This window comes from Mesoplodon mirus, assembly GCF_964341445.2.
Source record: "Mesoplodon mirus genome assembly, chromosome: 14".
Classification (NCBI taxonomy): domain Eukaryota; kingdom Metazoa; phylum Chordata; class Mammalia; order Artiodactyla; family Ziphiidae; genus Mesoplodon; species Mesoplodon mirus.
In genome coordinates this window covers 18,427,042-18,454,705 of record NC_138990.1, presented here as the reverse complement: position 1 = coordinate 18,454,705, position 27,664 = coordinate 18,427,042, and the positions used below count along the sequence as shown (strand labels likewise).

General features: G+C 43.1%; 1 protein-coding gene across 1 annotated transcript; it reads right to left on the bottom strand.

Moving 5' to 3' along the window:
- Window positions 1–1,777: 1,777 nt before the first annotated feature.
- On the bottom strand, window positions 1,778–10,701 carry PDCL3 (phosducin like 3). The gene is made up of 6 exons (XM_082642678.1): window positions 10,567–10,701; window positions 8,348–8,477; window positions 5,566–5,656; window positions 5,211–5,354; window positions 4,041–4,249; window positions 1,778–2,150 (listed from the first exon to the last, which is right to left on the bottom strand). Exons 1-6 carry the CDS (start codon window positions 10,570–10,572, stop codon window positions 2,008–2,010), a joined length of 723 nt encoding a protein of 240 aa, XP_082498804.1. The 5' UTR covers window positions 10,573–10,701; the 3' UTR covers window positions 1,778–2,007.
- Window positions 10,702–27,664: the final 16,963 nt, after the last annotated feature.

The window sequence follows — 27,664 nt, the reverse complement described above, 5'->3', positions numbered from 1 at the left end:
ACTGGAGAGCGAGCTGCGAGGGACCTGAACATCCGAGGATACCCCACGGGGCTCCTGGAACCAACACCCACCGATGCTGAGGGGCAAGAGTCTTACGCCATCTCACTTCTCCCAATTACTTACTATCACAACTTCCTGGAACCACTTCTCACCAATCCTAGAAAGGGTTTCCTAGCACCTGTTCCACAACCTTCCCCATACACCTTTCTTGCCAACACCAGGAGACAGAATCTCAGGATCTTTCTTGCCAGTGTTCCCTGGTCGCTGTGTGTTTCTGCTGTGGAATGAGACAAACTCAATGCTTAAGAGCCAGGCTGTATCACCCCTACCATATCACAAATGCTCCAAATCAAACAGAAAGAAGTTAATGGTAAGTAACACAGCGAAGTCTCCCAGAATTAACTAACCTGCAGAAGTCTGCACGACAGGTTCGAAATCACGATACTAATTCTAGGACAGACATGCTGCTCTCTCCCCCTTTTAAAATCAAGTTCAGTCAGAATGACTGAACAGCTTCCTGGGGCCTGAGAGCCATGTGGCCAGACAGAGCTCATCAACCAAGTCCATGGACACCTGAGCTTTTGAGCGCAAACCAAGTGCCCGAGTCTGGCATGGAGGCAAGATTTCACAGGAACACAGATCAAAGTGGCGCAGCATATGTAGAGAATCACACCCTGTACGAGCTGCGCAGTGGAACGAAGTCTGCTGCCCTGTCACGGTGGCCGCAGCCCCCGACCACATTCAGGCACAGCTCTCTCCCCCGGGAGTCGTGTGCCCCGCAGCCCTCAGGCCAATGCAGCAGCCACGCCTGCACCACCGCACTTCACTCTGATGGCAGCTGACAACAGAAAATCTAACCCATGGGACCAGTAGAAGAGTGACAGAACTGACCAAGCTTATTTCAACCCTGCAACTAAAATTTCATGAGAAACCCTTCAAGGAAGACTATGACATGGAGTATGTTTTCATCAGCAGTGCTGGCTCTCATGTGTAGAAAAACAAAGTCACTAACACAGATCATTCTGACAGATCAAATGGGTCACAGCTGCTTGTTATTTTCCAAATTACGGCAAAAATAAACGACAATAATCTGAAGGAACTTTGCGCCCTCTCTGATTCATACTTTTAAGATTCAAACCAGCACTGAGTACTACATCACTCAACACAAGCATTAGGGAATAACAGTTCCCCTAATTATTCTGTTAATGTCAATTTGACAAGAAGTGGTAAATGCTAAGAGGATTCTGGTTTAGAAAACATCTTGCTAGATTTTTTACTGACTGATTGAGATACACGTTATCTACTTACGTGTGTGCTTATATCTATTTCCAAAAAAGAATTTAAGGTGACCTTTTACAGTAACTGAGACTGACATCTCAACAGCCTGAGACAAAAAATTACTTTAACCAGAAAAAATATTTTATCCCAAATGGCAGTAAATTGGAATCTTTTAGTTATTGCTTTGATAAGGCAGTATTTATTTCCCAAAAATTATTGCCTATTTCTTCTAAATAGGATAAATACTAAGACTTCTTCCTAGCAATTATACCTTTACTTTATTTGAGTTAATAATCCTGTTGCTACCTCTATAAAAGAATAAAAACAAATAATAATATAAATGCAAAGCTTACCTTGCCATTTTCCACTGTATAATTTACTCACATTACTAAAAAGAAAAACCCTCCATATTTCTTCTTTTATAGTTTTATGTGAACAAATAGTGAACAGCTTTACAGCTCACCTAAAATACAAGTGAGGAAAACATAGACACCTGCCATACTAATATCTGGCTTTTATTTTTTCCTTAAGGAAATATTATTAATTTAAAAAGAGAGTTCCAAGAAATTTAAAAGGATTCCCAGCAATGATTACTTCTGAGATCTATGAGATTTGAAACATAATTATAAAAGGCTAAAACCAAAGTATACATTCCTACTTGTCCTTTTAAAAAAAATTCAGATGATGTGTCACATCAAGAAAGCTCATCAGGTTACCAGGGCCGCAGCCTTAGTCATCCTCGGAATCACTGTCCCTCCTGGCAGGGACGGAGCACAGCACGGAAGAAAGCAGCACATCTTCTATGGGTTTCTTAGGGTTTTCCTCCAGGCTTGTCTTGATTGCTCCAGACTCAGACAATTTCCACTCCAACTCTACATGATAAAGAAAAAGCAAATCGCCTAAGGCACAGTCTGCATGGGGCCCTCAAGCCACAGTGTTTTTCTAAGCAGAAACTACAATCATCAACATTTGATGACAATTTAATTTGAGGGCCATATTTATAAGGTGCCTGGGAGAAAGGGAAAAATCAGAGCCTTAAGAAGGAAAAAAATACCTGCAAACACTTTTTCAGAAGATGAGGTCAAATGAGATATTACATACATTTGAACCTCTATGATAACTAAAATAAAAAACAGAGACTAAATCTATCTTCTAACAGCTAGTTTCTCGGCTTGCACAATTTCCCAGAAAAGAAATCAGCATGAAACATGTAAAGGAAATACTTTTCATAGTCCTGCTGGCACTCTAATCATTGAATCTAAATTTAGTTAACAAAAGGAAATTCTTAAACCTCATGTCCAATATCTCAACCTATTAGAGTCAAAGGCTCAGTGTATGATGACATCCTAGGTCTGATACATTTGTTCCAAGTAATAATTTTTAAAAGTACCAGAAAATAAAGAATCAGTGACTAAAGGCTCAGCTCCTGTATTTTATGCTCTTGTAATCAGTGAAACTCCACATGGGTGTGAGACCTTGTGAAGCACAATCAAGTGATGTATTTTTCCACTGCAGAAAAGACCCCAGGCAGGACTGAGGGACAGTTGAGAGATTCTACTACAAATAGCCTGGTTAAAGTGATGCTCTACCAATTAGAAACTTCTGTTAAAATCTGAACACCAATTTTACTGAAATCGTGTTAATTCAAAGTGCTCCACCAGTATTTTCAGTTCTAGGTACCTTGGTTCAGTGTGATAAAAATTCAACAGATTTCTTAAAAATGATTTTTTTTAAGATTTCTGATTCTTAAGAATATATTTAAATTCACACATATGTATAAATGAAGGTATTTAATGTTACTGTTCATTTATATGCAGTAATCATTATTTTATAAGTTCACTAATCCTCAAATGAAACTTTTCCTAGAAATAAAAACTATAATTATTATTGTATACCTACCTGTCTTCCCTCATGGTATGTGCAAAAAGACCAAAATAAGAAGCAAACCCATATTTAGTTTGAAATGCCATATGCCTCTGAACAATGGAATAATGCATAACTGATGTAACATATATGTGTGTCTATGTATGTATGTGTATGTTTACACTTTTCCCAGTTGAATATCTTACATAAGGAGTTACATAAAGTAGAATATAAGGTCATATTTTAACACACATTTTTAAAGACTACTAACTAAAGTACAGCTGGACATATTATTTCACTAAACAGATAAAGAATTCGACTTATCAAGAAACCTGCAGGCCTCAGCTTCTCTCTCTCATGTTATGTGTGCGTATGTATTTTAACACCTCCTGTGTAACAGGCAGAAAAAAAAAACATATCCTTCAGGAGTTAAGAGGGAGAATAAACTTTTAATTTAAAAGCTACTATTCAACTGAGAAAAAATTTCTATAGATTTATATATATGTACATTTGTACATATGTAGATACATATAAGCATGTGTCACTAATAATGTTCATCTGAATTAAACAAGAAATGAATGATGTGATCTTGAGCTACCAGTAAAAATGAACATATTCAACCGTAGGGACAAATAAAACACATCAGACATTAATATTAAATATTTTAAAGTCCATTGTGCCCTCTTTTAACTGAGAATTACTAGAGCCCAGTTGTAACTGCCCCCAATGACTTGTTTAAGATGACAGATTCAACGTGCTTCTTCCCTTTTTACAATCACTCGCATGGGGGCAAAGGTGAATCTGACAAGTCATCCTAACGTGTGTCTAGGAAACAGGCACCCTCGTCAACAAAAGCATCTCCTCCCCATCTCCCACGTGCACCTCAAAGAGGCCCTTACCGTCCATTGTCAGGTTCATGCCACCAAACACCAGAGGTCCAATAAATTGAGCCTTGATATCACCTTCAAGGTACACAAATATTGTGGGCAGATTTCTATCAGGATAGTTGGGTATGCAGGTGGTTGAAATGGCTCTGATAAATTTGACATCAGGAAACTTCCTGGCAAGTCCACTAAAGTGCTGATTTATCAGGGCACAGAGGGGAATCCTATAAAAATAGAAACAGAAGCCTGTGATTCTCCATTTGTACATAATAAATCTCAACTACCCTTCTGCCCTACATAAAACCTCAAAATGACTTCACAAGTGATTCTACTACTCCAGCCAAAATGAAGTAACATTTAGAAAAAACTTTCTAACATGTTTAGGCAAAGGGAGGAACTCAAAATCCAAAGCCCAACTTAATTTGACTGAAGAATAAGTTAGAAACACAGCTCCAATGTAAAAGGTAACTGTCTTGCTCTTCTATAGGCGAGAGCATTCAAGGCTTAAAATGTGTGATTCAGAAAGCATTTCCTGCTTCAAAGAAACTCCCTACACAAGCATTAGACTCCACAGGATGGGAATAAAATTGGAGGTGGGAAGCGCCGGGGGTCCACTGCCTCACTCGCCATGGACAATTCTCACAAAGGTCATCCTCACCATCGACGAGAGTGATTCATTACATGGAATTGTGAAATGCCTGAGCTTCTCCAGAGGGACAAGTGACTGAGGAATTCATTTACAATTAAAAAAAAAAAAGTCTCCTCTGCTACACTGTAACAAAGGCATTCCTATTAGTCACATATTAATTTGAAAGTCTTAAGACAAAAATTAGGCTATAAGGTTTGGGCAAATCAGCAACAAAAACACTAGTTAAAAAAACAAATAACAGGGCTTTCCTGGTGGCGCAGTGGTTGAGAGTCTGCCTGCTGATGCAGGGGACGTGGGTTCATGCCCCGGTCCAGGAGGATCCCACATGCCGCGGAGCGGCTGGGCCCGTGAGCCACGGCCGCTGAGCCTGTGCGTCTGGAGCCTGTGCTCCGCAACGGGAGAGGCCACAACAGTGAGAGGTCTGCGTACCGCAAAAAAAACCAAAAACCAAAAAAACCTCCTGTGTGGATTAAGCCTGAGATGTTCAAGATATAAATTCAAATTAACATTTAAATACAGTCATGAGATCAGCTCACCCTTGTCTGTAAAGGTGCAAGATGACCCACAAGCCCTCACCAGCTTTGGTAACTTCTTGAATATAATCCTTTCCTGAGATTTCCAAAACTTCTCCAAATTTATTCTTCAGCTGGGTTGCTTTCCACTCAGCCAGTCTTTGCTGCCTGCACAACAGAAGGAAGAGAGAGACATCTTACAAACACACACACACACACACACACACACACACACACACACACCCCCCACCCCTTTCACACAGCAACCTTTGTAAAGGTCCAGGTTTATTTACTGATTTGCCAGATTTATTAATGTTTCAAAGGACACACATTTTAGTGCCACACAAAAAGCCAAGCAGTCCCTGTGGGTGGCACTAACCTGTACATTGCAACTGCACGTTCGTCTTCCTCATTAAATTCGTCTTCATTATCCTCCAGTTCTTCCAAAGTCATGTCTTCATAAGTTTTCACTGAATGTCATTGAGTTGGCAAGAAACCAGAAATATAAAAGATGAACAAACACACATTTTGGTTTCCTTCCCTTTACTCTTTTCCTAAAGGAGTGCATGCAACACCAAAAGATCCCCAGCCCACCAAAACCCAAATAAAAAGTACTTAAGGTGTTACACTAGTAAATAAGAAGGGGAGGGTGCTTTTAAAAGACAGCTGCTGGGGCTTCCCTGGTGGCGCAGTGGTTGAGAGTCCGCCTGCCGATGCAGGGGACACAGGTTCGTGTCCCGGTCCACATGCCGCGGAGCGGCTGGGCCCGTGAGCCATGGCCACTAGGCCTGCGCATCCGGAGCCTGCGCTCCGCAACGGGAGAGGCCACAACAGTGAGAGGCCCGCGTACCCAAAAAAAAAAAAAAAAAAAAGACAGCTGCTGGCCTGCCTCTCTTACCTCCACACAATAAGGATACAAACGGGAAGTTTCCCAAGTTTATAAAAGAGGAGAGTTGTATTTGCCTGAGCTAACCTGGCCGGATCTTCAAGCACAGACATTCACGGACAGGTGCTTAACAGTTCTCACGCTTCTGAGGAGATGGGACGATACCCACTGAGGTCCTCCCCAGCACACCCTTCCTAGAGTGAAAGGGCTACTCCCTGGTCTTCTCTTGTGAGTGCCAGGCAGCTCTACCTTTTCTTTTAATCAACTGCTATAAAATCTGTATTTTGTTTTTATTGCCATAAACACCCTTGCTTCTTGACATCAATCACATCAGGCTTTTGTCCCCAGACCCCCACCCCATCACTACCCGAAACTGCTCTTATCAAGGTCAATAATGACCTCTGTTTTCTCAACGGATGAGCACATCTGACCCAACCCATCACCACCTCCTCCCCAAAAGCCCACTTTCCTCTGGCCCCCTCTCCTCCCCCCTCTATGGCTGCCCCTCCCTCAGGCCCTTTGCTGACTGGACTCCTTTTCTTCCTTATCGATACCCACTCCTTTGGTTGACCGCATCTCACAGCTTTAAATACCAGCAACATGCTGACAACTCCCGAAGTTATGCCTCCAGCCCGTATTTCTCTGGCTTGGGACAGCATCCCCAACTGCTCCCTTACCATCTCTATTCATCTAACAAAAACCTCAAAGTGACCACGTGCCAAACAGAGTTCCTGATCTTACCTCCAAACCTGCTCTTCCCCGAGCCTTCCGCATCTCAGTTGGTGGTAACTCCGTCCTTCTGGCCGCTCGAGCCCAGAGCCCTGCAGTCATCCTTGACTTACCGTCCCTCACACCATCATAGGATCCATAAGCAAATCCTGTCAGTCCTACCTTCACAATACATCCAGATCTGGCCACTTCCACCCACCGCGCTGCTCCAAGCCAATGGCACCACTTGCCAAAGGTACCACTGCAGCCTTTTCCAGACTGGTCTCCCCACTTCCTGCCTTGCCTCCCCACAGTCTGCACTCAGTAAGGCAACAACGGGACGGTGCTGTCCACACAGAGGACACGTCACTCCTTTGTTCAAACCTCCAGTGACATCCACCTCCTTTGGCAGCAAAGCCAAGGTCCATACTAGAAGCTACAAGGTCCTAATGGTCCGAGCCCTCGTTGCCTCTCTGCACCTCCTACCACTGCCTCCCAGTCCTGCTGGCTTCCTGGCGGATTCTCCAACTCCAATGGAGTCCTCCATTCTCCAAGTGGAAAGTGCTTTCCACTTCTCACTCACCTCCCTCAGGTCTACTCAACTGCCAGGGGGCCCTCTCTGACCCTTTCTGCAATTATACCCATCCTTCCTCCGGCCCCTTCCTGCCTTATCTTCCTACATTTCACTCACGTATCATTTACTGTCTGTCTCTCCCGCTAGAATGTAAGTTCCAAGAGGACAGGGGCTTTTGTCTGACCCGTGCACAGCTAAAGCCCCACTGCCTAGAAACAACACCCAGCACACAGCAATCCTTTAGTACACATTTGCAGGATAAACGCTTTGTAATAAATCCTTCTCTAAATTAGCTCTCACATGTCAACAGGGGACAAAAGGCTTAGCCCCTGTGGTCAGTGGTTCTCAAACCTTGGTGTGAATCAGAAACTCTTTGAAGCACTGGTTTAATATGCAGAGTCCTGGGCCTTACCCCCAGAGATTCTGTTTCAGTAGGTTCTGCGTGTTGTTGTGTGTGTTTGTTTGTTTGTTTTGGGACAAGCACCCCAAGGGATTCCGATTCAGATGATACAGCTACATGTGAGAAAGCCCCTCTCCTAGACCCTGTACACTGCAAACATCTTATGCTTCCCCAAATCAAGCTATTTTAATATTCGTAATCAAACCACAAAGATAAAGTATACCCTCACGAGAATACAAACACTAAAAACTTTTGAGCAGATTTCCATGACATTATCCAAAGTGAATCACAGACCAGGAAAGTCAAGACTTGGAAATACTTTCCTCGGGGTTATCACGTGCTCATCCGACACCGACGAGGAACTGTGGAAAAGGAGGGGGCCTCTGAAGTCCCCCTAATTCTATGGCCCAGCAAGCTGAAGCCAGAGATGCCCTGTGACCCGCCTGAGATCCCAAAGGCAGCATCCAGCTCAGCACTCCCAATCCCTGGCTCCCAGCTCTTGCTCAGAGGATCCTTCTACCAAAGCAGTTAGAGGCTTGGCAGGTTGTCTCCTAAGCAGACAGAAACGCAATAAAGAGCATCGGCGCGCTCACCGATGGACTGCTGAAGGACCCGCTGCTCCTCCTCTTCTGCCTGCTTCTCCAGATCTTTCAAACTCTCCTTGGAGGGCAAGATGCCCTTTTTGCGTAAGATGTCATTCCACTCGGTGTCTGCATTGGGGTCCTAGAGCCGGTGGAGCAAGGATACCATGAGTGCCAAGTCCACTGTGAAGGGCGCCATGGGTAAGGAGGGGTCAAATGGGAAAGTGGTGGGAAGGGGAATTCACACCAAACTATTCTGTGGCCTATTTCTGAGAAAGTGTCAAAAGACCCACAACCCCTGTTCCAATCTTCCTGTCTTGGGGTAAAAATCAGGCTATGATGTGCAGATCGGCATCAGTGCTAACAGCAAGGCTCTGACCTGGCTTCTGGTATTTTCATTAATGACTTGGAGTGCTTCACTCGGCAGATATTTATTAAACACCTACTATATGTAAATTATTGTACTAGATGGTAAGAAAGCATGGTGAATGCCAAAGTCATCTATTTTACAAGTGAGAGGGAGAGACAGGCAATGAATAATTAAATATACAAAGAGATATATTTCAAATTATGGCAAATGCAATGACCAACAGGCTGCTGAGCTAGAGAGTTCCAGGGGGCCTGCATTCCATAGGATGGCCAAGGACGTTCTTGCGGAAGAGGTGACGTTTAACCATGACTGGAGGGTGAGACGAAACCACAAAGACGAGTGAAAACTTAGGAAATTACTTTCCAGGCAGAGGGACCAGCCTGTGCAAAGGGCCTGAGTGCAGAGATCAAGCATCCTAAAGTCCCGAGTGGCTGCAGGAAAATCAGAGGGAAAAGAGCCTGATTGACTCTCTAACGGCCAAACCTGAGAGGAAGAGCTGAGACCCCGTGGAAGAGCTCACAGCGGCTGACGTTTATTGAGTCCTAGGTGCTGGGACCCTGCAAAGCCCTTTACCTGTATCTACCTAGTTAAACCTCACAAGCCTGGGACAGCCACAGCGCCAGGCTGGAACAAGTCAAATTTACCAGGATCAAATGTGAGAAGGATAAATGTCGAAGTGGGCAGACCAGCTGCCCAAACCCTGGTCTGGCACTGCTTGGCAGGAAGGCTGCTAACGGACCTGGTCTGGAATATGAACCCGGGGAGCTGTGGAAAGGGCACTGGGATAACCAGGCTCCAGCCCCAGCTCCTTGTCCCAGTCTTGCTGAAATATGTCAAAAGAAAAACTAACAGAATCCTTTCCACAGGGTGCTCAGGAAGGAGGTGACGTTTTTAAGTCGGGACCTGAAGGACAGAGAATGCAAAGGAGGCCAGGGCAGCCCTGAGTTTCCTCTTCACCAGACGCACTGGATTTGGAGATGATCATCTCTCCAGCCCCCAACCAACCCCATACTAACTCCATTTCCCTTTTGCCACTGAGTCAGAGATGAGTCCCTCAGGATTCCTGGCCACAGCGAGCTCTGGGAGGCAGCAGAATGACCTCTGGAGAAGGGTCCTTCAACAGTGACCAAACTGAGTTGTCAGAGATTTTCTCATAAAAGCATCTATTTCCACGGTGTCCTTTTTTTCCACTTTTCCGTGGGTTTTAGTCAAATTCCATTAGCAAATTCCTGATACAATGAAAGAACAAAACTGGGGGATGTGGTTTTATCCATTTTAAGATGGAAAGTAACTGGGCTGCGGGACCCTCGGGCTGAGCTCTGGAAGCCAGGGAGTCCCGAGGGGGCGCACCTCAACCTGAACACCAACGTTGGGGGGCGGGTGTAATAACCCCTCACCCTGCTCTGGGTGGAGTCAGAACACGGGTTATGTTATGGAACATCCCGGCCCCCAGGCGGGACCCTCCACTCGTCCAAGCCTCAGCTTCCATCCGCGAAGGGGTCCACAACGCACCTGCTCAGGTGCTCGCTAAGAGAGTTAACAAGTAGGAAGTAACTGTCAGGTAAGACCCGGAGAGGCCTTCGCAGGCCGCACGGGAGACGAGCTCAAGGAGAGGCAGCCCCCAGGGCTGAGATTCCGGAGTGGGACACACGGCGTGGGGACGCCCAGCCCGCGGACCCGCGGGACCACGCCCGCCCGTCTGCACCGCGCCTGCGCCGGCCTCGTCTCGCGTGGCCTCCCCGTGCCTGCGGGGCCCGGCGCTTCCCACAGGTCCGGCAAGGACCGCCGGCCGCCGGCGCGGACCCAGCGGGGCAAACGAGCGGCCGCAGCCTCCAGACGTCACGCCCCCGGGCTTGCTCACCTGCATTTTCTCACAATTCCTCCGAGCCCGGCCGGCAGCGGCCTACCCGCCTCTCAGCTCTCTTCCGCGCACGCGCGCAGCCGCCGCTCCGCTTCTTCTCCCAGCCCGGCTTTCGCCCCGCCCCGCGGGAGCGAGCTGGGCGGAGCTAGCGGGAAGCGAACTCTCTCCTCTGAGCCTGCGCCCGCTTCTCAAGAGACTGGCGCGGAAGCTGTGCGCGTGCGCGAGGCAGGACACGCCTACAAGTGTGACTCTGAGCCAATCACCGGGCGCTACCGTATTAGGGCAGGTCTTCGGCCTCGGAGCCCTGGGGTCGAGCGGCCGTCCGCCGCGGGCTCTAAGGTGTCTCAGGTCTCTGCCGAAGAAGTTAGCAATAGAAACGCGTTTCAGTGATTCAGTGTTACAACTAAAAACGATGCAGGGTTACCTAAAACAGAAAGGTGAAAGTCTCTTCACCTGGCTGAGCCTCAGGCGTTTTATATTTGCAGAAGTGCTTAGCCCTTTGCGGGGCACACTGGAGGTACCGAGTAGAACTCAGCAAACTGAATTGTAAGATACAGGGGCTGAGCCCCAGGCTTCTGTGTATGCAGCACTCGGAATTTGAGTTAAGAAAGCAATACTCCTCCCTGCACATCTGAGCTAAGTGGCCGCCTCCTGGCAGCTTAAGCAGACACAGGTAACACAGACCCACACATCTGTAGGGTAGGCTTGGACTCTCAACTTTGGCTACGTTAGAACCACCTGGGAGCCTTCCCAAACTGCAGCTACCCTGGGGCTCCATCCCCAAATTAAATCTCTAGCAATGGGACCTGGAACTGATTATTTTCTTAAAGATCCTCAGGTGTTGCTAATATACACAACCATTGATATAAAGTGAATCAAATGACTCCTTGAAGGCAAGGAGCTTTGATTTAATCATTTATAAGGATTCTTAACATTAGCTAACTCCTTCCCACAGAATTATAGGTCACTTAAAACATTTGGTTATTCATTTATTTGGCAGCAAACTGTGAATGAATTTTCCTGGTTTCACCAGAAAAGTCAGGACCCAGGCTAGTTTAGAGTGGGTTTGGCCCAATGATAAGCTTAGTGTCCTCCACAGCACTAGAGGGGGTGCTGTTTTACCCTTTTCTCTTTCCAAGCCGTGTTACTTCCGGAGGCCGACACTCACCTCCACCCCGTGATCCCTCTCTCCAGAGGAGATTAACAAGCCAAAGGCTCAAACTCTACTGCCTTCTCCTCTCTCAGAGAAAGGTGCCTCTCCCACTTTGGTCAAAGACTCTATCCTCCCATGCTCCAGACTGCCGTCCCTCCCACCTCCCCAGAAACTTCTGTCCATCATTCCATCACTCTTAGCTCTGGAGAAAATAATTAGGGCTCAGGAGAAAAAATTGGAACTGTAAGAATGGAAAAAGAAAAGAATTGGAAAAAAAGATTTCTATTTGTGGGTGATATGATATGATAGCATACTTGGAAAACCCTGGGAGTATTAAGTCTTAAATTCATACTAACAATCTGAGAATTCGGTATAGGAGCAGGATAGTAAATTAACTTACAAAAATCACCTTAGTCTGTATTTATAATAACAAACCAGAAGATAAAATGAACCCTATTTACAGTAACACCAGAAAAGAAAAATAAGCACCTAGGAATAAACTCAAGAAGTACATAAAAACCTACGTGAGAAAATTATAAAACATTCCTGAAGATAACGAAAGTAGACTTGAATGAATGGAAAGAAATCCTTCATTTTGGGGTGGAGTGACTCAACATCACAGAGATGTCAGTTTTCTCCAAGTCAATGTGTAAAATTTAACACAATCTCACTTTAAAAACCTAACAAATTACTTTCTGAGGCTAGACAGGTTGATTCTAAAGATTTTATGATAAAATAAACAACAAGAATGGCAGACTGAGGGGACAACTAGCCCAACCAGATTTTAAAACAATGTGGTATTGATGCAGGAATAGACAAATAGATCAATGGAGCAGGAAGTTCAGAACAAGTCTGGAAATAGAGCCAAGTGCATACAAACATTAATGTTTGCTTTAGATGGCATCTCAGTCTGCTGGGGTAAGGGGATGGGCTCTTTAATAAATGGCGTTGGGGCAATTGGATAGCCATTTGAAAACAGATAAAATTGGATATGTACTTCACAGTGTATATTAGATTAAAAATTAAAAGCTAAAAGTACTAGATTAAAACATGGGATGATTTCTTTATAACCTAAAAATGGAAAGAGGCTTTGATAACTATTACTCAAAATCCAGAAAATCAAATTTTAGAAAATGACAGATTTGACAGCACTATTTACATTAGTCAAGATATGGAAGCAACCTAAATGTCCATTGACAGAGGAATGGATAAAGAAGATTGGTACATACATACAATGGAACACTACTCAGCCATAAAACAAATGAAATAATGCCATTTGCAGCAATATGGATGGACCTAGAGATCATCATACTAAGTGAAGCAAGTCAAACAGAGAAAGACAAATATCATATGATATCACTTATATGTGGAATATAAAAAAAATGACACAAATGAACTTATTTACAAAACAGAATCAGACTCACAGATTTTGAAAACAAACTGATGGTTACCAAAGGGGAAAGGTGGGGGGAGGGATAAATAAGGAGTTTGGGATTAACATATACACACTACTATATATAACATAGATAATTAACAAGGACCTACTGCATAGCACAGAGAACTCTACTCCATAATCTATAGTAACGTATATGGGAAAGGAATCCGGAAAAGAATGGATACATGTATATGTATAACTGAATCACTGTGCTGTACACCTGAAACTAATACAACATTGTAAATTAACTATAATATAAAATAAAAATTAAATTTTAAAAATTTGCATAAAATAGTGAATACATACATGCCACCTTTGGTGTAAAATAAAAGGTTAAATGAGAATACGTGTGTGTATATTCATATATGCTTAATTTTGCAAAAATACTCACAGAAAGAAGAAATCAGAAATTCATGCAGTGGTTAACTTGTTGTAGGATAAGGGGGTATGGAGATCAAGTGGTAGCAACAGAAAGTTGGGAGTGAGAATCCTCTGATAAACTTTTATTTAGGGGCAGATAAGTTTTGTGAGGCCTGAAACACATTTGATCTTGGAGTCTCTCTTTAAGGCAATTATATGTGGAATCTAAAAAAGCAAACAATAAAACTCACAGAAAAAGAGATAAGACTTGTGGGTATCAGAGGCAGAGGGTAGGGGGATAAGGGAATGGATGAAGGTGGTCAAAAGATACAGACTTCTAGTTATCAGATAAATAAGTAGCAGGGATGTAATGTACGACAATGCAGACTACAGCTGACATTGCTATATGATCTATGGGAAAGGCTTTAAGAAAGTAAATCCTAGAGTTCTCATCACAGGGAGAAATTTTCTTTTTCCCTTTTTTCTTCTTTCTTTTCTTTTTTTGTATCTATACGAGATGATGGATGTTAGCTGGACCTATTGTGGTGATCATTTCACAATACATGCAGATCAAACCATCATGCTGCACAACTTAAACTTATACAGTGATGTATGTCAATTATTTTTCAATAAAGCTGGAAAAAAAACTATAAGGAAAAAGAAAAAAAAAGAATGTAAGGGGTCCTGAGACCCCATTTGAGGGATTTTGAGAACTGTTGTTATAGAGATTAAATGATATGTCATCTTCTAGAATAATTTCTACACAGAATAGGCATTCAATAAATGTTTTTTGAAATAACATTAGCTGTGATATGGTAAGAATAGTAATTTTACAATGCTGTATATCCTGTCCTTATAATTTTTAAGTGATACAATGTAAGCATACAAGAAAGAGAAATAAAGTACAATTTCTGTGTTGAATAGAGATCAGCCTATACAAATGTTATGATGACATTTGACCAAATTAAAAAATACAAAGTTCAAAAAATAACGGTACAAAATTATGAACATAAAAGTAGGCATGGGGCTTCTCTGGTGGCGCAAGTGGTTGAGAGTCCGCCTGCCGATGCAGGGGACACGGGTTCATGCCCTGGTCCGGGAGGATCTCACATGCCGCAGAGCGGCTGGGCCCGTGAGCCATGGCCGCTGAGCCTGCGCATCCGGAGCCTGTGCTCCGCAACGGGAGAGGCCACAGCAGTGAGAGGCCCGCGTACCGCAAAAAAAAAGAAAAAAAAAAGTAGGCATGAAAGTGAACATTTATTTAGAATGGAAAAAGTAATAGTTACAAATTACCAATTTTCAAAAGCTGGCAAATACCACAAACATCACAAAATTCAGAAAATGACATAATATTTGTATTAATTAACTGTCTGGCATGTTTATGTCATATCATAGACTCACTTCTGGCTTGTATTCATCAAACCCTGTTTCTTCTAGAACTACCTAAATACCTCATTCCAAGGACAGAGGTTCATAGATTATATTCATATCACATTTTGTTCTCTGGCCCTTTAACCTCACGTCACATCATTGGGTGAGAGGTCAGTATCCCTGCAAGTCATTACTCTTCTGGACTGCCAGCAATAACTGGGCATAGAGATAGCTGCTGGTACATAAATGTATACCAGCGAATATCCCCCCAATTCATTTTTCCCCAAGCCAGATTCCAAAAATATTCACACCTGCTCTAATACCATCTGACAAAGAAGAGGTGGGGGGTTGTCTGTGTGACTGAAGGAAGCTGCAGTAGAAAGCAAGTGAACTTAACTGACTATGGTTTAAATATCCTGCTTTGCAAACATTTACAAAAAGACATACACACAGCCACTATGGAAAACAGTAGGGAGGTTCCTCAGAAAACTAAAAATAGAATTACTATATGATCTAGTAATCCCACTCCTGGGACTATACCTGGACAAAACTATAGGTCAAAAAGATACATGCACCCCTATGTTCATGGCAGCACTATTCACAACAGCTAAGACATGAAAGCAACCTAAATGTCCATCAACAGATGAATGGATAAAGAAGCTGTGGTACATGTATACAATGGAATACTACTCAGCCATAAAAAAGAATGAAATAATGCCATTTGCAGCAATGTGGATGCAGCTAGAGATTATCATACGAAGTGAAGTAAGTCAGACAAAGACAAATACCATATGATATCACTTAGATGTGGAATCTAAAATATGACACAAATGAACCTATCTACAAAACAGAAACTGACTCATAGACATAGAGAGTGGTCTTGTGGTTGCCAAGGGGGAGGGGGAAGGGAGAGTGATGGAATGGGAGTTTGGGGTTGGTAGATGCAAACTATTACATTTAGAATGGATAAACAACAAGGTCCTAATGTATAGCACAGGGAACTATATCCAAATCTGTGGGATAAACCATAATGGAAAAGAATTAAAAAAAGAATGTCTATATATGTATAACTGAGTCACTTTGCTATACAGCAGAGATTGGCCCAACATTGTAAATCAACTATACTTCAATAAAGAAAAAAGAAACATACATATGAACACATTGCTAGCACCCCTTCCAGTGCCTTGGAGAAGCCTGAACAAATGAGGAGCTCAGAATGTTTTTTTGTCACTTGGAATTTTGAAGTCATTCAGATTTAGACAGATCTCTGTCACATGCTACTTTTGTGCATCTATAAAAAGGAAAACATAACAGAAATAAATTCGTTAAGGCATTTCTAAGGAAATAACATATGACAGCTGTCACCCGGTTGATGGAGATTATAATTATGACTTTCCTAATTTCAGAGAAATGTGAAAAAGAAAAAAACTCAGGAACACATGGACAATCACCACCCTGCTTAAGAAATAGAACAATTCCCAACACTGTTGAAGCTCTGAGATGTACACCACTCTCCTTTTCCCCTAGAAAGAACCTCTAACCTGCATGCTGTGTTGTTCATTGCTCCTTGCTTTTCTCTTCAGTTATTGCAAATATGTACACAGTATGTTGCTTGGTCTTGAAGTTCTGTATAAATGGAACTATATCATATGAATTCATGTGCTTTGTGAACTCAACACTATTTGAGATTCATCAATGCTAATATGCATAGCACATTCATTTCATTGTTTTCACTGTATTGTATAATATCCTACTATATGCTTATACCAGAATTTACCAATTTTGCTGTTGATGGACATTTGGGCTGTGTTTGCTATTGTGAGTTATTTTGCTGCACACGATTTCAGTAGAGTTTCCTGGAATATGTGTATGTAAGTAAGGTATATACCTAGGAATGGAGTTGCTAAGTCAGATGATGATAGACTTTCCTGTTCTGATTGCCAGCAAAAGCTGCTGCACCCCCTCCTACCTTCCCTGGTGCGGTATGAGTCCTGTCCTTGCTTAGTCTGTAGACTGTGTGGACTGGACCAAATGTCTGTATTTGGGGATCTACAGGGGGTAGCATAGTGAAAAAGAGGGGACAGATGTGTCTTAGTTTGCTTGGCTGCCATATCAAAATACCATAGACTGCATGGCTTACAAAATAGACATTTATTTTCTCACAGTCTAGAGGCTGGAATGTCCAACACCAAGGTGCCTACGGATTCAGTTCCTAGGGAAGGCCCTCTTCTTGGCATGCATCCAGGCAGTCACTTTCTTGCTGTGTCTTCACATGGTGGAGAGAGCATGTGCTCTCTTCACCCTCTAATTTTATAAAGACACTAATCCTATGGGATCAGGGCCCCACCCTTATGACAGCATTTAACCTTAATTACTTCCATAAAGGCCTTGTTTCCAAATACAGTCACATTAGGGGTTGGGGCTTCAATATATAAATTTGGGGAGGGGAGGAACACAATTCAGTACATCACAGGATAGTACCTCCCAGACCACAGACTGTGACTTTCAGCCATAGCTCTGGGGAAACAAAAGTGACAGGAATTCAGGCAGGATGGAGCATTCCTACTGGCTCTGTGGGCTCTGGTGTGACACGGGGCTCCACTTGGTTGGAGATCAGGGTCTCAGGCTTCAGCTTTGCTGACATGAGAGTGTCTATTCTGAGGTCACTGCTAGGCTGTGGGACATCCAACCAGGAGGCAGCAGTTCATTCCGAGATCGTGTGATGATCTTTTCATTTATTTAAATGTCAGTAAGGAGAGGTGGAGTCTGTTCCCTGGACACCTGTTTAATAGACATCAAAGTGCACTGTCTCCTTGGTCTCAGGTGGCCTGGACCTCACGACCTCCAGCCCTGCCCCCTCAGCTGCCTCCAGGGTGGCCTCCATGCTGCTCCCTTCCGTAACCTCAGATAAAATGTCCACCATCCACCTGTCTACCATGTTTCTCGTAATAGGGCTGGATTTGAAGTTCCTGGCTGCAGAACCAGTTGTAGGTCAGCACCCACACTTATGAGATGTCCTGGACTCCTCAGGGTGGGGCTGGTGCTCTTGTGAGGGGAAGGGAGGAGCTGAGTCTGCCACCCCTGGGGCTGCTCTGGTCCTGTTCTTTTCTTGTCATCTCTCGTGGCTCCACGTCTGGGTCACGACAGGCTGGAGGATGATCTTTCGAGTTGCTTGTCCCCCACTACCCTGCAGCAACTTACACCCATCAGATAGGGGTTGGGACTTCTCATGCGGACAGGTACGTCCTTCTTTGCCATTCTTCCCATCCAGGCCTCAGCATCGGGCTGGGATACTGTGCAGCCTTCATCCTGCAAGCATGCATCACGGGGTCCCCTTATAGACCTTTAGCTGTTTCCTCGCTGGTGGGCCCTGCTCCTGGAGTCATCACTCATGTCACCCTCTGGGCAGAGACCGGCAGCCCCAGCTGATGAACTGGAAGCATCTTCTGAGGACGAAGTTTGCAGCACCACCATGGCCACGTGGGCTTGGCTTCCTCTTTCTTGTCTGCCCTTCCATGGCTGCGTTTCTCTGTCCTGGGGCTACAGACTTGCTTGCTTCCACACACACTTGCACCGTGCCTGCTGCAGGGTCTGTGGCCAACACTTTAGATTTCTTGACGGCAGAGCAGATGGGCTCAAGGGAATCCACTGGGCCTTCCGTGAACAGTGTATAGGAGGCATGTTGGATTTGATTCCCCACGACATTACTGGAAGTGGGGGGCTGGGACAAGGGACCATGGGAGCGCTCCTGATACCTGGTGGATCCTGATCCTCTTTTCCCTGGAACTTTGGCCCTGGGCTCTTCCCATCCTCTGCCGCAGACACAGGCATAACCATTGGCGTCCCCAGCCAGGGTGGCCTGGGAGCTGCTGTGACCTTCCACTTGTGGCTTCGGGAAATATAGGAGTTTGTCCCAATCAGTGAAGAGGCATCCCATACATCTGAAGGGAGAGACAGCCAGTCACAAGTGTCAGACATAGGTCCTGCATCTCTTAATAATGGGCAGAGAGCCTTACAGACTTCGAGGGAGGTAGCCTGGTCTGCAGTCTCTCCCTTTGGGGCCTGCCCATGTACAGAGTGCTCATCACAGCCTGTGTCTGGTGAGGAAGCAGCGTGACCTTAAGCAGTAGTTTGTGGGCTGATGGCTGTGATGCCCAGAGGCATCCTTCGGATAGGTGTGTCCACGTCAATCACTTCTCTTTTTCTGGGCAGGATCAGGTGTCTCTCAAACATACTTAAACACTTCACAGTCTCCCGTGTACCGTTGTGGCCTTGAGGTCTTGAACAAGCCCCCTGCGTGGCAGCCACGGGGTGTGTAATAAAATAAGATTCAAGTCTCATGGTCATCTTTTTTCCAAGACAGCCGGGCCTCTGGTGTTTGATCCCTCCGGGGTGGAGGGGCCTCAAACCCAGTCCTGGGGAGGGGAGTGACTTTACCTGCCTGTCTCCTCTGGGACCTGTCCCCTGCCACCTGGCCACATTTATCCTCTGCAGCCCTTTCTGACCTGTCACAGTCACAAGCCCCTTTGTCCTTGCTCCCCAGCACCCCCGTCTCAGGCAAAGGGTTCCCATCCACCATATTTCTTGCACAAATCATTAGAACGGCATTCATCAGCTTTCTTCTTCATCTCCTTAGCTTAGCAATGACTGTCACGCAGTGAATTCTTTGGGGTTTTTTTTTGGCCAGGCCACTTGTCATGTGGGATCTTAGTTCCCCAACCAGGTATCGAACCTGAGCCCCCTTGCATTGGAAGCTTGGGGTCTTAACCACGGGAGTCCTGGGTTGGCCTTTCTAGCAGTGGCTGCCTATTCCCCCGCTCCCTTCCGGGGTAGGTGTTTATGACCCCTCAAAAAATGATGAACGGACTTAATAAAACAGAGAGTCCAGTCCTTAAATTAAATGCATTGTATGGATTTCCAAACAGGCAAGTACAAGAAAAATCCCTTCAGGGAGCCCAAGCACCCGTAGATAGAAATGTACCAAAAATCTGCATTAACAAAGCAAAACAACAACAACAACAACAAAAATGTGACTCGCACCTAGACATACTTCACGGAGGATTCTCCTGGGATATGTGATCACATAGGATATTACCGTGCCTCGGCACAGGTATTTTCTGAGCAAAATGCCTGGTATTCATGACTCCTCAGATTGCTGGAAAAGCTGAAGCTGACATTAAAATTTGGTGACTGTGAGTCTTTGCCTTACAGGACCCTGAATATAGGAACGGTGTTATTAGTCCATTGTTCTTTGTCAGCCTAGAAGAAATAGATGAGTAGATTCACATGGTGAGCTAACCTCAACATTTCCTTTTTTTCAAAGAAAAGGCCTGCATAGGAAGATTCACCTGTGGGCTTAAAAGAGCAATTTTAATGAGCTATCATTAAACCGGACTCCACAGCTGCTACCAAATAATTTGGAAATTTCATCTTCCAAACATTATTTCTATTTGATCTTTAGGCAGCCATCTTCCCAAGATTGGCCAGTGTGTGATTTCTCAGTGAAAAACGGCACTCAATTCCCCTTCGTTTCTTTCCATTGCCTCTCGTTCCCTGCTTATGCATCTTAAAAAGAAAAAAGAAAAAAAGGAGAATGTGTTGATGTGCTATCACAGGAGATGATTGCATGGCGGCCAGCCTCTATCATTTGTGAGGCTGGCCAGAAGTTCAGATGATTAAGAGATGGTGGATACAGGAAAAACTAGGTGCTGAGATGGTGTCTACAGTGGAAATATTTAGAAGTTTTGGGAACCTTGAGGATTACTGAACCCAGTGAGGTATATATTGTGAAAGAAACTTTAGGGGAAAATTCTGGTGACCAGGACCATGGGGAAAGCTGTCTTCCCGGTCTTCCCAGAAGGCTATAGCTAATGGATTTCAACAACAATTTTCTAGGAAAAGAAGCAAAATGAAAAGATAGAACAGCTCTTTTTTTTCTCATTCATTACCAGAGAAATACAAATCAAAACTACAATGAGTTATCACCTCACACCGGTCAGAATGGCCATGATCAAAAAATCTACAAACAATAAATGCTGGAGAGGGTGTGGAGAAAAGGGAACCTTCCTACACTGTTGGTGGGAATGTCAATTGGTACAGCCACTATGGAGAACAGTATGGAGGTTCCTTAAAAAACTAAAAATAGAGCTACCATATGATCCAGCAATCGCACTCCTGGGCATATATCCAGAGAAAACCATAATTTGAAAAATACATGCACCCCAATATTCATTGAAGCACTATTTACAATAGTCAGGACATGGAAGCAACCTAAATGTCCATCACCAGAGGAATGGATAAAGAAGATGTGGTACATATATACAATGGAATATTACTCAGCCATAAAAAAGAACGATATAATGCCATTTGCAGCAACACGGATGGACCTAGAGATTATCACGCTGAGTGAAGTAAGTCAGACAGAGAAAGACAAATACCATATGATATTGCTCATATGTGGAATCTAAAAAAAGGGTACAGGGCCTCCCTGGTGGCGCAGTGGTTGAGAGTCCGCCTGCCGATGCAGGGGATACGGGTTCGTGCCCCGGTCTGGGAGGATCCCATATGCCGCGGAGCGGCTGGGCCCGTGAGCCATGGCCGCTGGGCCTGCGCATCCGGAGCCTGTGCTCCGCAATGGGAGAGGCCACAACAGTGAGAGGCCCGCATACCGCAAAAAGAAAAAAAAAAAAAAGAAAAAAAGAAAAATAAAAAAAGGGTACAAATGAACTTATCTACAAAACAGAAATAGAATTACAGATGTAGAAAAGAAACTTACGGTTACCAGTGGGTAAGGGGAAGGGAGGGATAAATTGGGAGACTGGGATTGACGTAGGACAGCGTTTGATAGAACTTAATATTTCAGCTTCTCCAGGTTTCAGGAGTGTTCACCAATCTTGGTGTAAATAAAAATTCCTTGGAGAGTGTTTAAAATGCAGATTCCAGGTCCCGTGCCCAGAGATTCTGGTTCCGTAGGTAAGGGGTAGAGTTTTGGATAACTCTTCCAGGTGATCCTGAAACTGGTGGTGCTTAGACCACAGTTTGTGAAATCTGACCTCAGTGTTTCATTGGGGCTCTACATGGCCTTGAGGAATGGCAGTCATGATGATGATCATAAGCATTTTTCATGTCTTTATATAATGTAAAATAGAGAAAGCAGGCACCAGGGCTTCCCTGGTGGTGCAGTGGTTGAGAGTCCGCCTGCCAATGCAGGCAGGGGACACGGGTTCGTGCCCCGGTCCGGGAAGATCCCACATGTCGCAGAGCAGCTAGGCCCGTGAGCCATGGCCGCTGAGCCTGCGCGTCCGGAGCCTGAGCTCCGCAACGGGAGAGGCCACAACAGTGAGAAGCCCACGTACCACAAAAAAAAAAAAAAAAAAAAAGCAGGCAACAAATGGAAATATAGTATTTCTAAAACATCTCCATAAAATGAATCTCCATAAAAATGAAATTAGACGCATTCCACAGTCAGAATATCGTCAGATTCCTGGTGGGTGGTCCTGACATTTGTCCTCCTAACCCATTCCCTACCTGCAGAGCTCTGCTGTGGGCTGCAGGGGATTGGGACCTGCAGACAAACTGCTCCCACTCCTTCCCAGCTGGCTGCCTCACCTGCGGTTCTGATCCTGGAAAGCGCAGTGGGAGGAGTAGGTGGGGGAGGGGAGACACGACTGTTTCCGGATGCTCTGGGCGGCATTCCTTCATTGAAGGGACCCCTGCACCCTTCCTCACCCCCAGAGATGTCTCTCCAGGGTTTTAGTACCGGCCCAAATGGCCTCACCTGGGCTGTTCCAATACTCCCTGGGGCCTCCCCAGCAGGGAGCAAGCTCCTGGGTTCTGATAGCACCACCCTCCCCCAACTCCTTCTGTTCCCCTAGCCCTGGGCATGGTGGGTGATTTCTGCACTTACTAATCTTTGCAATATCTCACCTTCTCCTCTGTGGCTCCTTTGGTTCTATCAGCACTTTCAAACTAGTTTTCTATATTAAATCCCATCCATCTGAAATATCTAGTACAGTTTGTTTTTTCCTGACTGTATCCTAACACAGTGAAATTACAGCCATTTCTTTTCTCCACTTTTTACATTTTCTTTAATATGTCTGTATTACTTTTTTTAATAACAGTTTTATTGAGCTATAATTCACATACCATAAATACATCATTTTAAAGTATACAATTCAGTAGTTTTTAGTATATTTATAATGTTGTGCAACCATCACCGCTATCCAATTCCAGAACATCTTCATCACCTCAGAAAACCCCAAACCTATTAGCACTCATTCCCCATTCATCCTTTTTCTCAGACCCTGGGAACCATTAATCTACTTTCTGTCTTGGTGAATTTGCCTATTCTGGACATTTAATATAAATGGAATCATACATATGTGGCTTTCTGTGTCTGGTGTCTTTCACTTAGCATGTAATGTTTCAAGGTTTATCCATGTTGTAGCATGTATCACTACTTCATTCCTTTTTAAGGCTGAATAAAATTCTCTCATAAATATATTATCTTTTGTTTATTCATTCATAAGTTGACAGACATTTCTGTTGTTTACACTTTTTGGCTACTATGATAGAAATCAGGAGGCAGCCCTGTGACCATCTTGTATGCTTTTGGGGCACTGTAGGTCCCTTAGAATCAAAAGAATTACAGGACTTTTTTGTGATTGGAAAAGTTGAAAAACAAAAAATTTAATACATTTTCTCTAAAGGAAACTCATAAAGTTCCCTTGAATTTACCATTTCATTAAAACACTTACCCTATGATTTGGAGCCTTTTAAATGTTATCAGCCATTCTAAATAGAATAGATTTATTCAACTAAACTTTAGTCATGGGCATTTGGGGCATTTTCTCTTTAGATATTACTTCTCTGTCCTCGTGCCTGTGTCTTTATTGCCTGCTTGCCAGTAGCCCCAGAGCCTGGGGTCATGCTTCTTGCTGAGTTTGGTGGAACACTTGCTGTTATAAACATTTGTGTGAAAGTTTTTGTGTGAATGTGTTTTCAATTCTCTTGGGTGGAATTGTCTAGGAGTGTAATTGCTGGATCATATGGTAACTCTATGTTTAACTTTTTGAAGAACTTACAGTTTTCTAACCCTTCTGCACAATTTCATATTCCCACCAGCAGTGTATAAGGGTTCCAATTTATCCACATCTTCACCAACACTTGTCTATTTGATTATAGCCATCCTCGAGTGTGTAAAGTGGTATTTCATTGTAGTTTTGATTTGCATTTTCCCAGTGACTAATGATGCTGAGTATCTTTTCATGTGCTTATTAGCCATATATATGCATCTTTTTTGAACAACAACTATTGAAATTCTTTGCTCATTTTTCATTGGGTTATTTGTCTTTTTATTGTTGAATTATAGGGGTTCTACATATATTCTAATACCACTCCCTTATCAGGTAAATGATTTGCAAAAATTTTCTCCTATTCTGTGGGTTGTCTTTTCACTTCCTGGGTAGTGTCCTTTGAAGCAAAAAATTAAAAAATTTTAATGATGTTCAGTTTATCTAATTTTTCTTTTCTTGCTTGTGCTTTAGATGTCATGTCTAAGAAACCCTTGTCCAATCCAAAGTCACAAAGATTTACATCTATGTTTTCTTCTAAGAGTTTTATAGCTTTAGCTCTTACATTTAGGTCTATAATTCATTTTGAGTTAATTTTTGTACATAGTATGAGAAAGGAGTCTAACTTCATTCTCCTGCATGTGGATATCTAGCTATCCCAGCACCATTTTTTAAATATTATTTTATTTATTTATTGGCCATAGCGTTTGTGGGATCTTAGTTCCCCAACCAGGGATTGAACCTGGGCCCTCGGCAGTGAGAGCTCGGAGTCCTAAAAACTGGACCACCACGGGATTCCCCCAGCACCATTTGTTGAAATGACTATTCTTTCTCCATTAAATTGTTTTGGCATCCTTGTCAAAAATCATATGGCCATAAATGTGAGAGTTTATTTCTGGACTCTCAATTCTATACGTCTATGCATATGCCAGCAGTACAGTGTCTGGACAGATAATCTGAATAAGCCTATATTTATTAAATAAATTAAATCAATAACTATAACCTTCCAAAACTTTTCAAAAGAAAGACCCAGGCCCAGATGGGTTCACTGGTGAATTCTACAAAATATTTAAGGAAGAAATTATACCAATTCTCTAGAATCGTTTCCAGAAAATAGAAGCAGAGAGAATACTCCTAACTCATTCTATGAGCGCATCATTATCTTAATACCAAAACCAGACAAAGACATTACAAGAAAGGGAAACTACATTTCAGTATCTCTCATGAATATAGATGTAAGAATTCTCAACAAAATAGTATCAAATTGAATCCAACAATGTGTAAAAATAATTGCACATGATGACCAAGTGGGATTTATTCCAGGCATGCAAACCTAGTCCCTGAATTGATTAGAAAATCAATTAATGTAATCATCACATTAACAAGTAAAAAAGAAAAAGTATATCATGATATCAATAGATGCAGAAAAAGCATTTGACAAAATCTAACACCCGTTCATGATAAAAACTCTTAGCAAACAAGGAATAAGAGGGTAACTTCCTCCACTTTACAAAGAACATCCACAAAAAGCCACCAGCTAACACCATACCTAATGGTGAAAAACTAGATCCTTTCCCAATAAGATCAGGAACAAGGCAAGGATGCCCACTCTCACCACTTCTTTTCAACATCCTACCAAAAGTCCTAGCTAATGCAATAAAATAAGAAAGTGAGCAGACCTTTCTGTAGAAAATGAAAAGCTGATTCTAAAATTCAAATGGAAATGCATATTTTATGCATTTCATGGAATAGCGAAAACAACTTTGAAAAAGAAGAGCAAAGTTAGAATACTAACATTACGTGACTTCAACACTTAATATTAAGCCACAGTAATTAATGCAGTGTGATGCAATTCAGTAGAGAAAGGATTGTATATCCATATGCAAAAAAGAATAAGAATGTAGATCTATATCTCACACCCAAAACCAAAATTAACTCAAAATGGATCATTGGCTTAAATATATAACCTAAAATTTTAAAAACTTCTGGAAGAAAACCTAGGACAAAATCTTTGTGATTTTGTGTTAAGCAACAAGCTCTTATATTCAACACCAAAAACAGGATCTATAAAGGAAAAAATGATACACTAGAAATCATCAAAATTAAGAATTTCTGTTCTTTAGAAGGTACTGTTAAGAGAATGAAAAGATAAACCACAGACTGGGGGAAAATATTTGCAAAATCGTGCATCTGATAAAGGACTTGTATCTGGAATATGTAAAGAACTCTCAAAACTCATTAAGAAAACAAACAACCCAATGAAAGAATGGGCCAAAAATCTTCATGATAAAAGATACAAGGATGACAAATAAGCACACATAAGACACTCCATGTTATTACTCACTAAGGCAGTGAAAATAAAACCATCTGAACTAGTACCTACCTGTAGAGTGGCTAAATTTTAAAAGGCTGACCACACCAAGTGTAGACAAGGATGTGAAGAAATTGGATTTCTCATATAGTTTTGATGGAAATGTAAAATGGTGCAACCACTTTGGAAAAACACTTCAGCAGCCTTTTAGAAAGTTAAATATCCATCTATCTACCATATGACCTAGCTCTTCCAGTTCTAGGTATTTATCTAAGAGACAAAAAAAAACATAGGTCCATACAATGATTTGTATACAAATACTTACAGCAGCTTTATTTTAAATGGCCCCGAACAAACTAGAAACAACCCAAATGTCCATCAAATAGGAAATAGATAAACAAATAGTTGTATATCTATACGATGGAATTCTACTTAGAAACGAAAGGGATGAACTATTGTTATGTACAACCACATGGATAAATCTCAAGACAATTATGTTTTGAAAGCAGCCAAACCAAAAAGAATACATAATGTATGATTGTAACTGAGCAGGACCCTATGGGGCCTTCCTAGGATAGGCCCGCTCCCATAACTTCTTCTTTTCCTGGAGGCTAAGGACTGATAATGTGAACCCCTGTGACACCACCCTATTACCTCACCATCAGCCAGTCAGAGAATTGTACATGAGCTGATCACAGACCCTGCGAGCCCCCTCCCTCACTTTGCCTTTAACAGTGCTTTGCTGAAACCCTTCGGGAAACTCGGGGCTTTTTAGGGCATGAGCCACCCATCTCCTTGCATGACCCTGCAATAAACCTTTCTCTGCTCCAAACTCTGATGTTTTGGTGTGTTTGGCCTCACTGTGCATCGGGCACACGAACTTGCGCTAACCTGATTCTATTATATAAAATCCTTGAAAATGCAATGTAATCTGTAATGACAGACAGCCTATCTGTTGTGCCTGCAATGGGAAGGTTGTACAGAGGGGCAAAAGGGATGGATTGTGAGGAAACGTTGGGGTGAAGGGTGTGGTCATGATTTTGATTGTGGTGATGGTTTCACTGGTGCATCCCTATGTCAAAATGTATCCAATTGTACATTTAGATGTGTAGTCTACTGTATGTCAGTTATCTGTTTTCAACATTGTATCTCAATAAATCTGACTGCGTTAAAATGTTCTCAGGTCATGGTTGGCGGGTCCATGCTTCCTTTCTGAAGAATGGCTGTGCCGACAGAGGAGCTGGAGCTGCATGTTGCAGGGTTCTCCTCATGCAACTGCCAAGTCCTGCCTATTCTACCTCCTGAGTTTTTCTGGAACCCCTCCTGCACACCTCAGCATTTCTACTGTCTAGACCCCAATCCAAGCCATCATTATCTCCCTCCTAGATTCCTGAGCA

Bases quoted from the DNA above. Each gene is read 5' to 3' on its own strand.
- PDCL3 (XM_082642678.1), bottom strand. The intron at 5,657-8,347 runs GTGAGCGCGCCG...AATGACATTCAG, and splicing joins GGTCCTTCAGCAGTCCATCG to TGAAAACTTATGAAGACATG. The intron at 4,250-5,210 runs GTGAGCTGATCT...CTATTTTTATAG, and splicing joins TTGCACCTTTACAGACAAGG to GATTCCCCTCTGTGCCCTGA.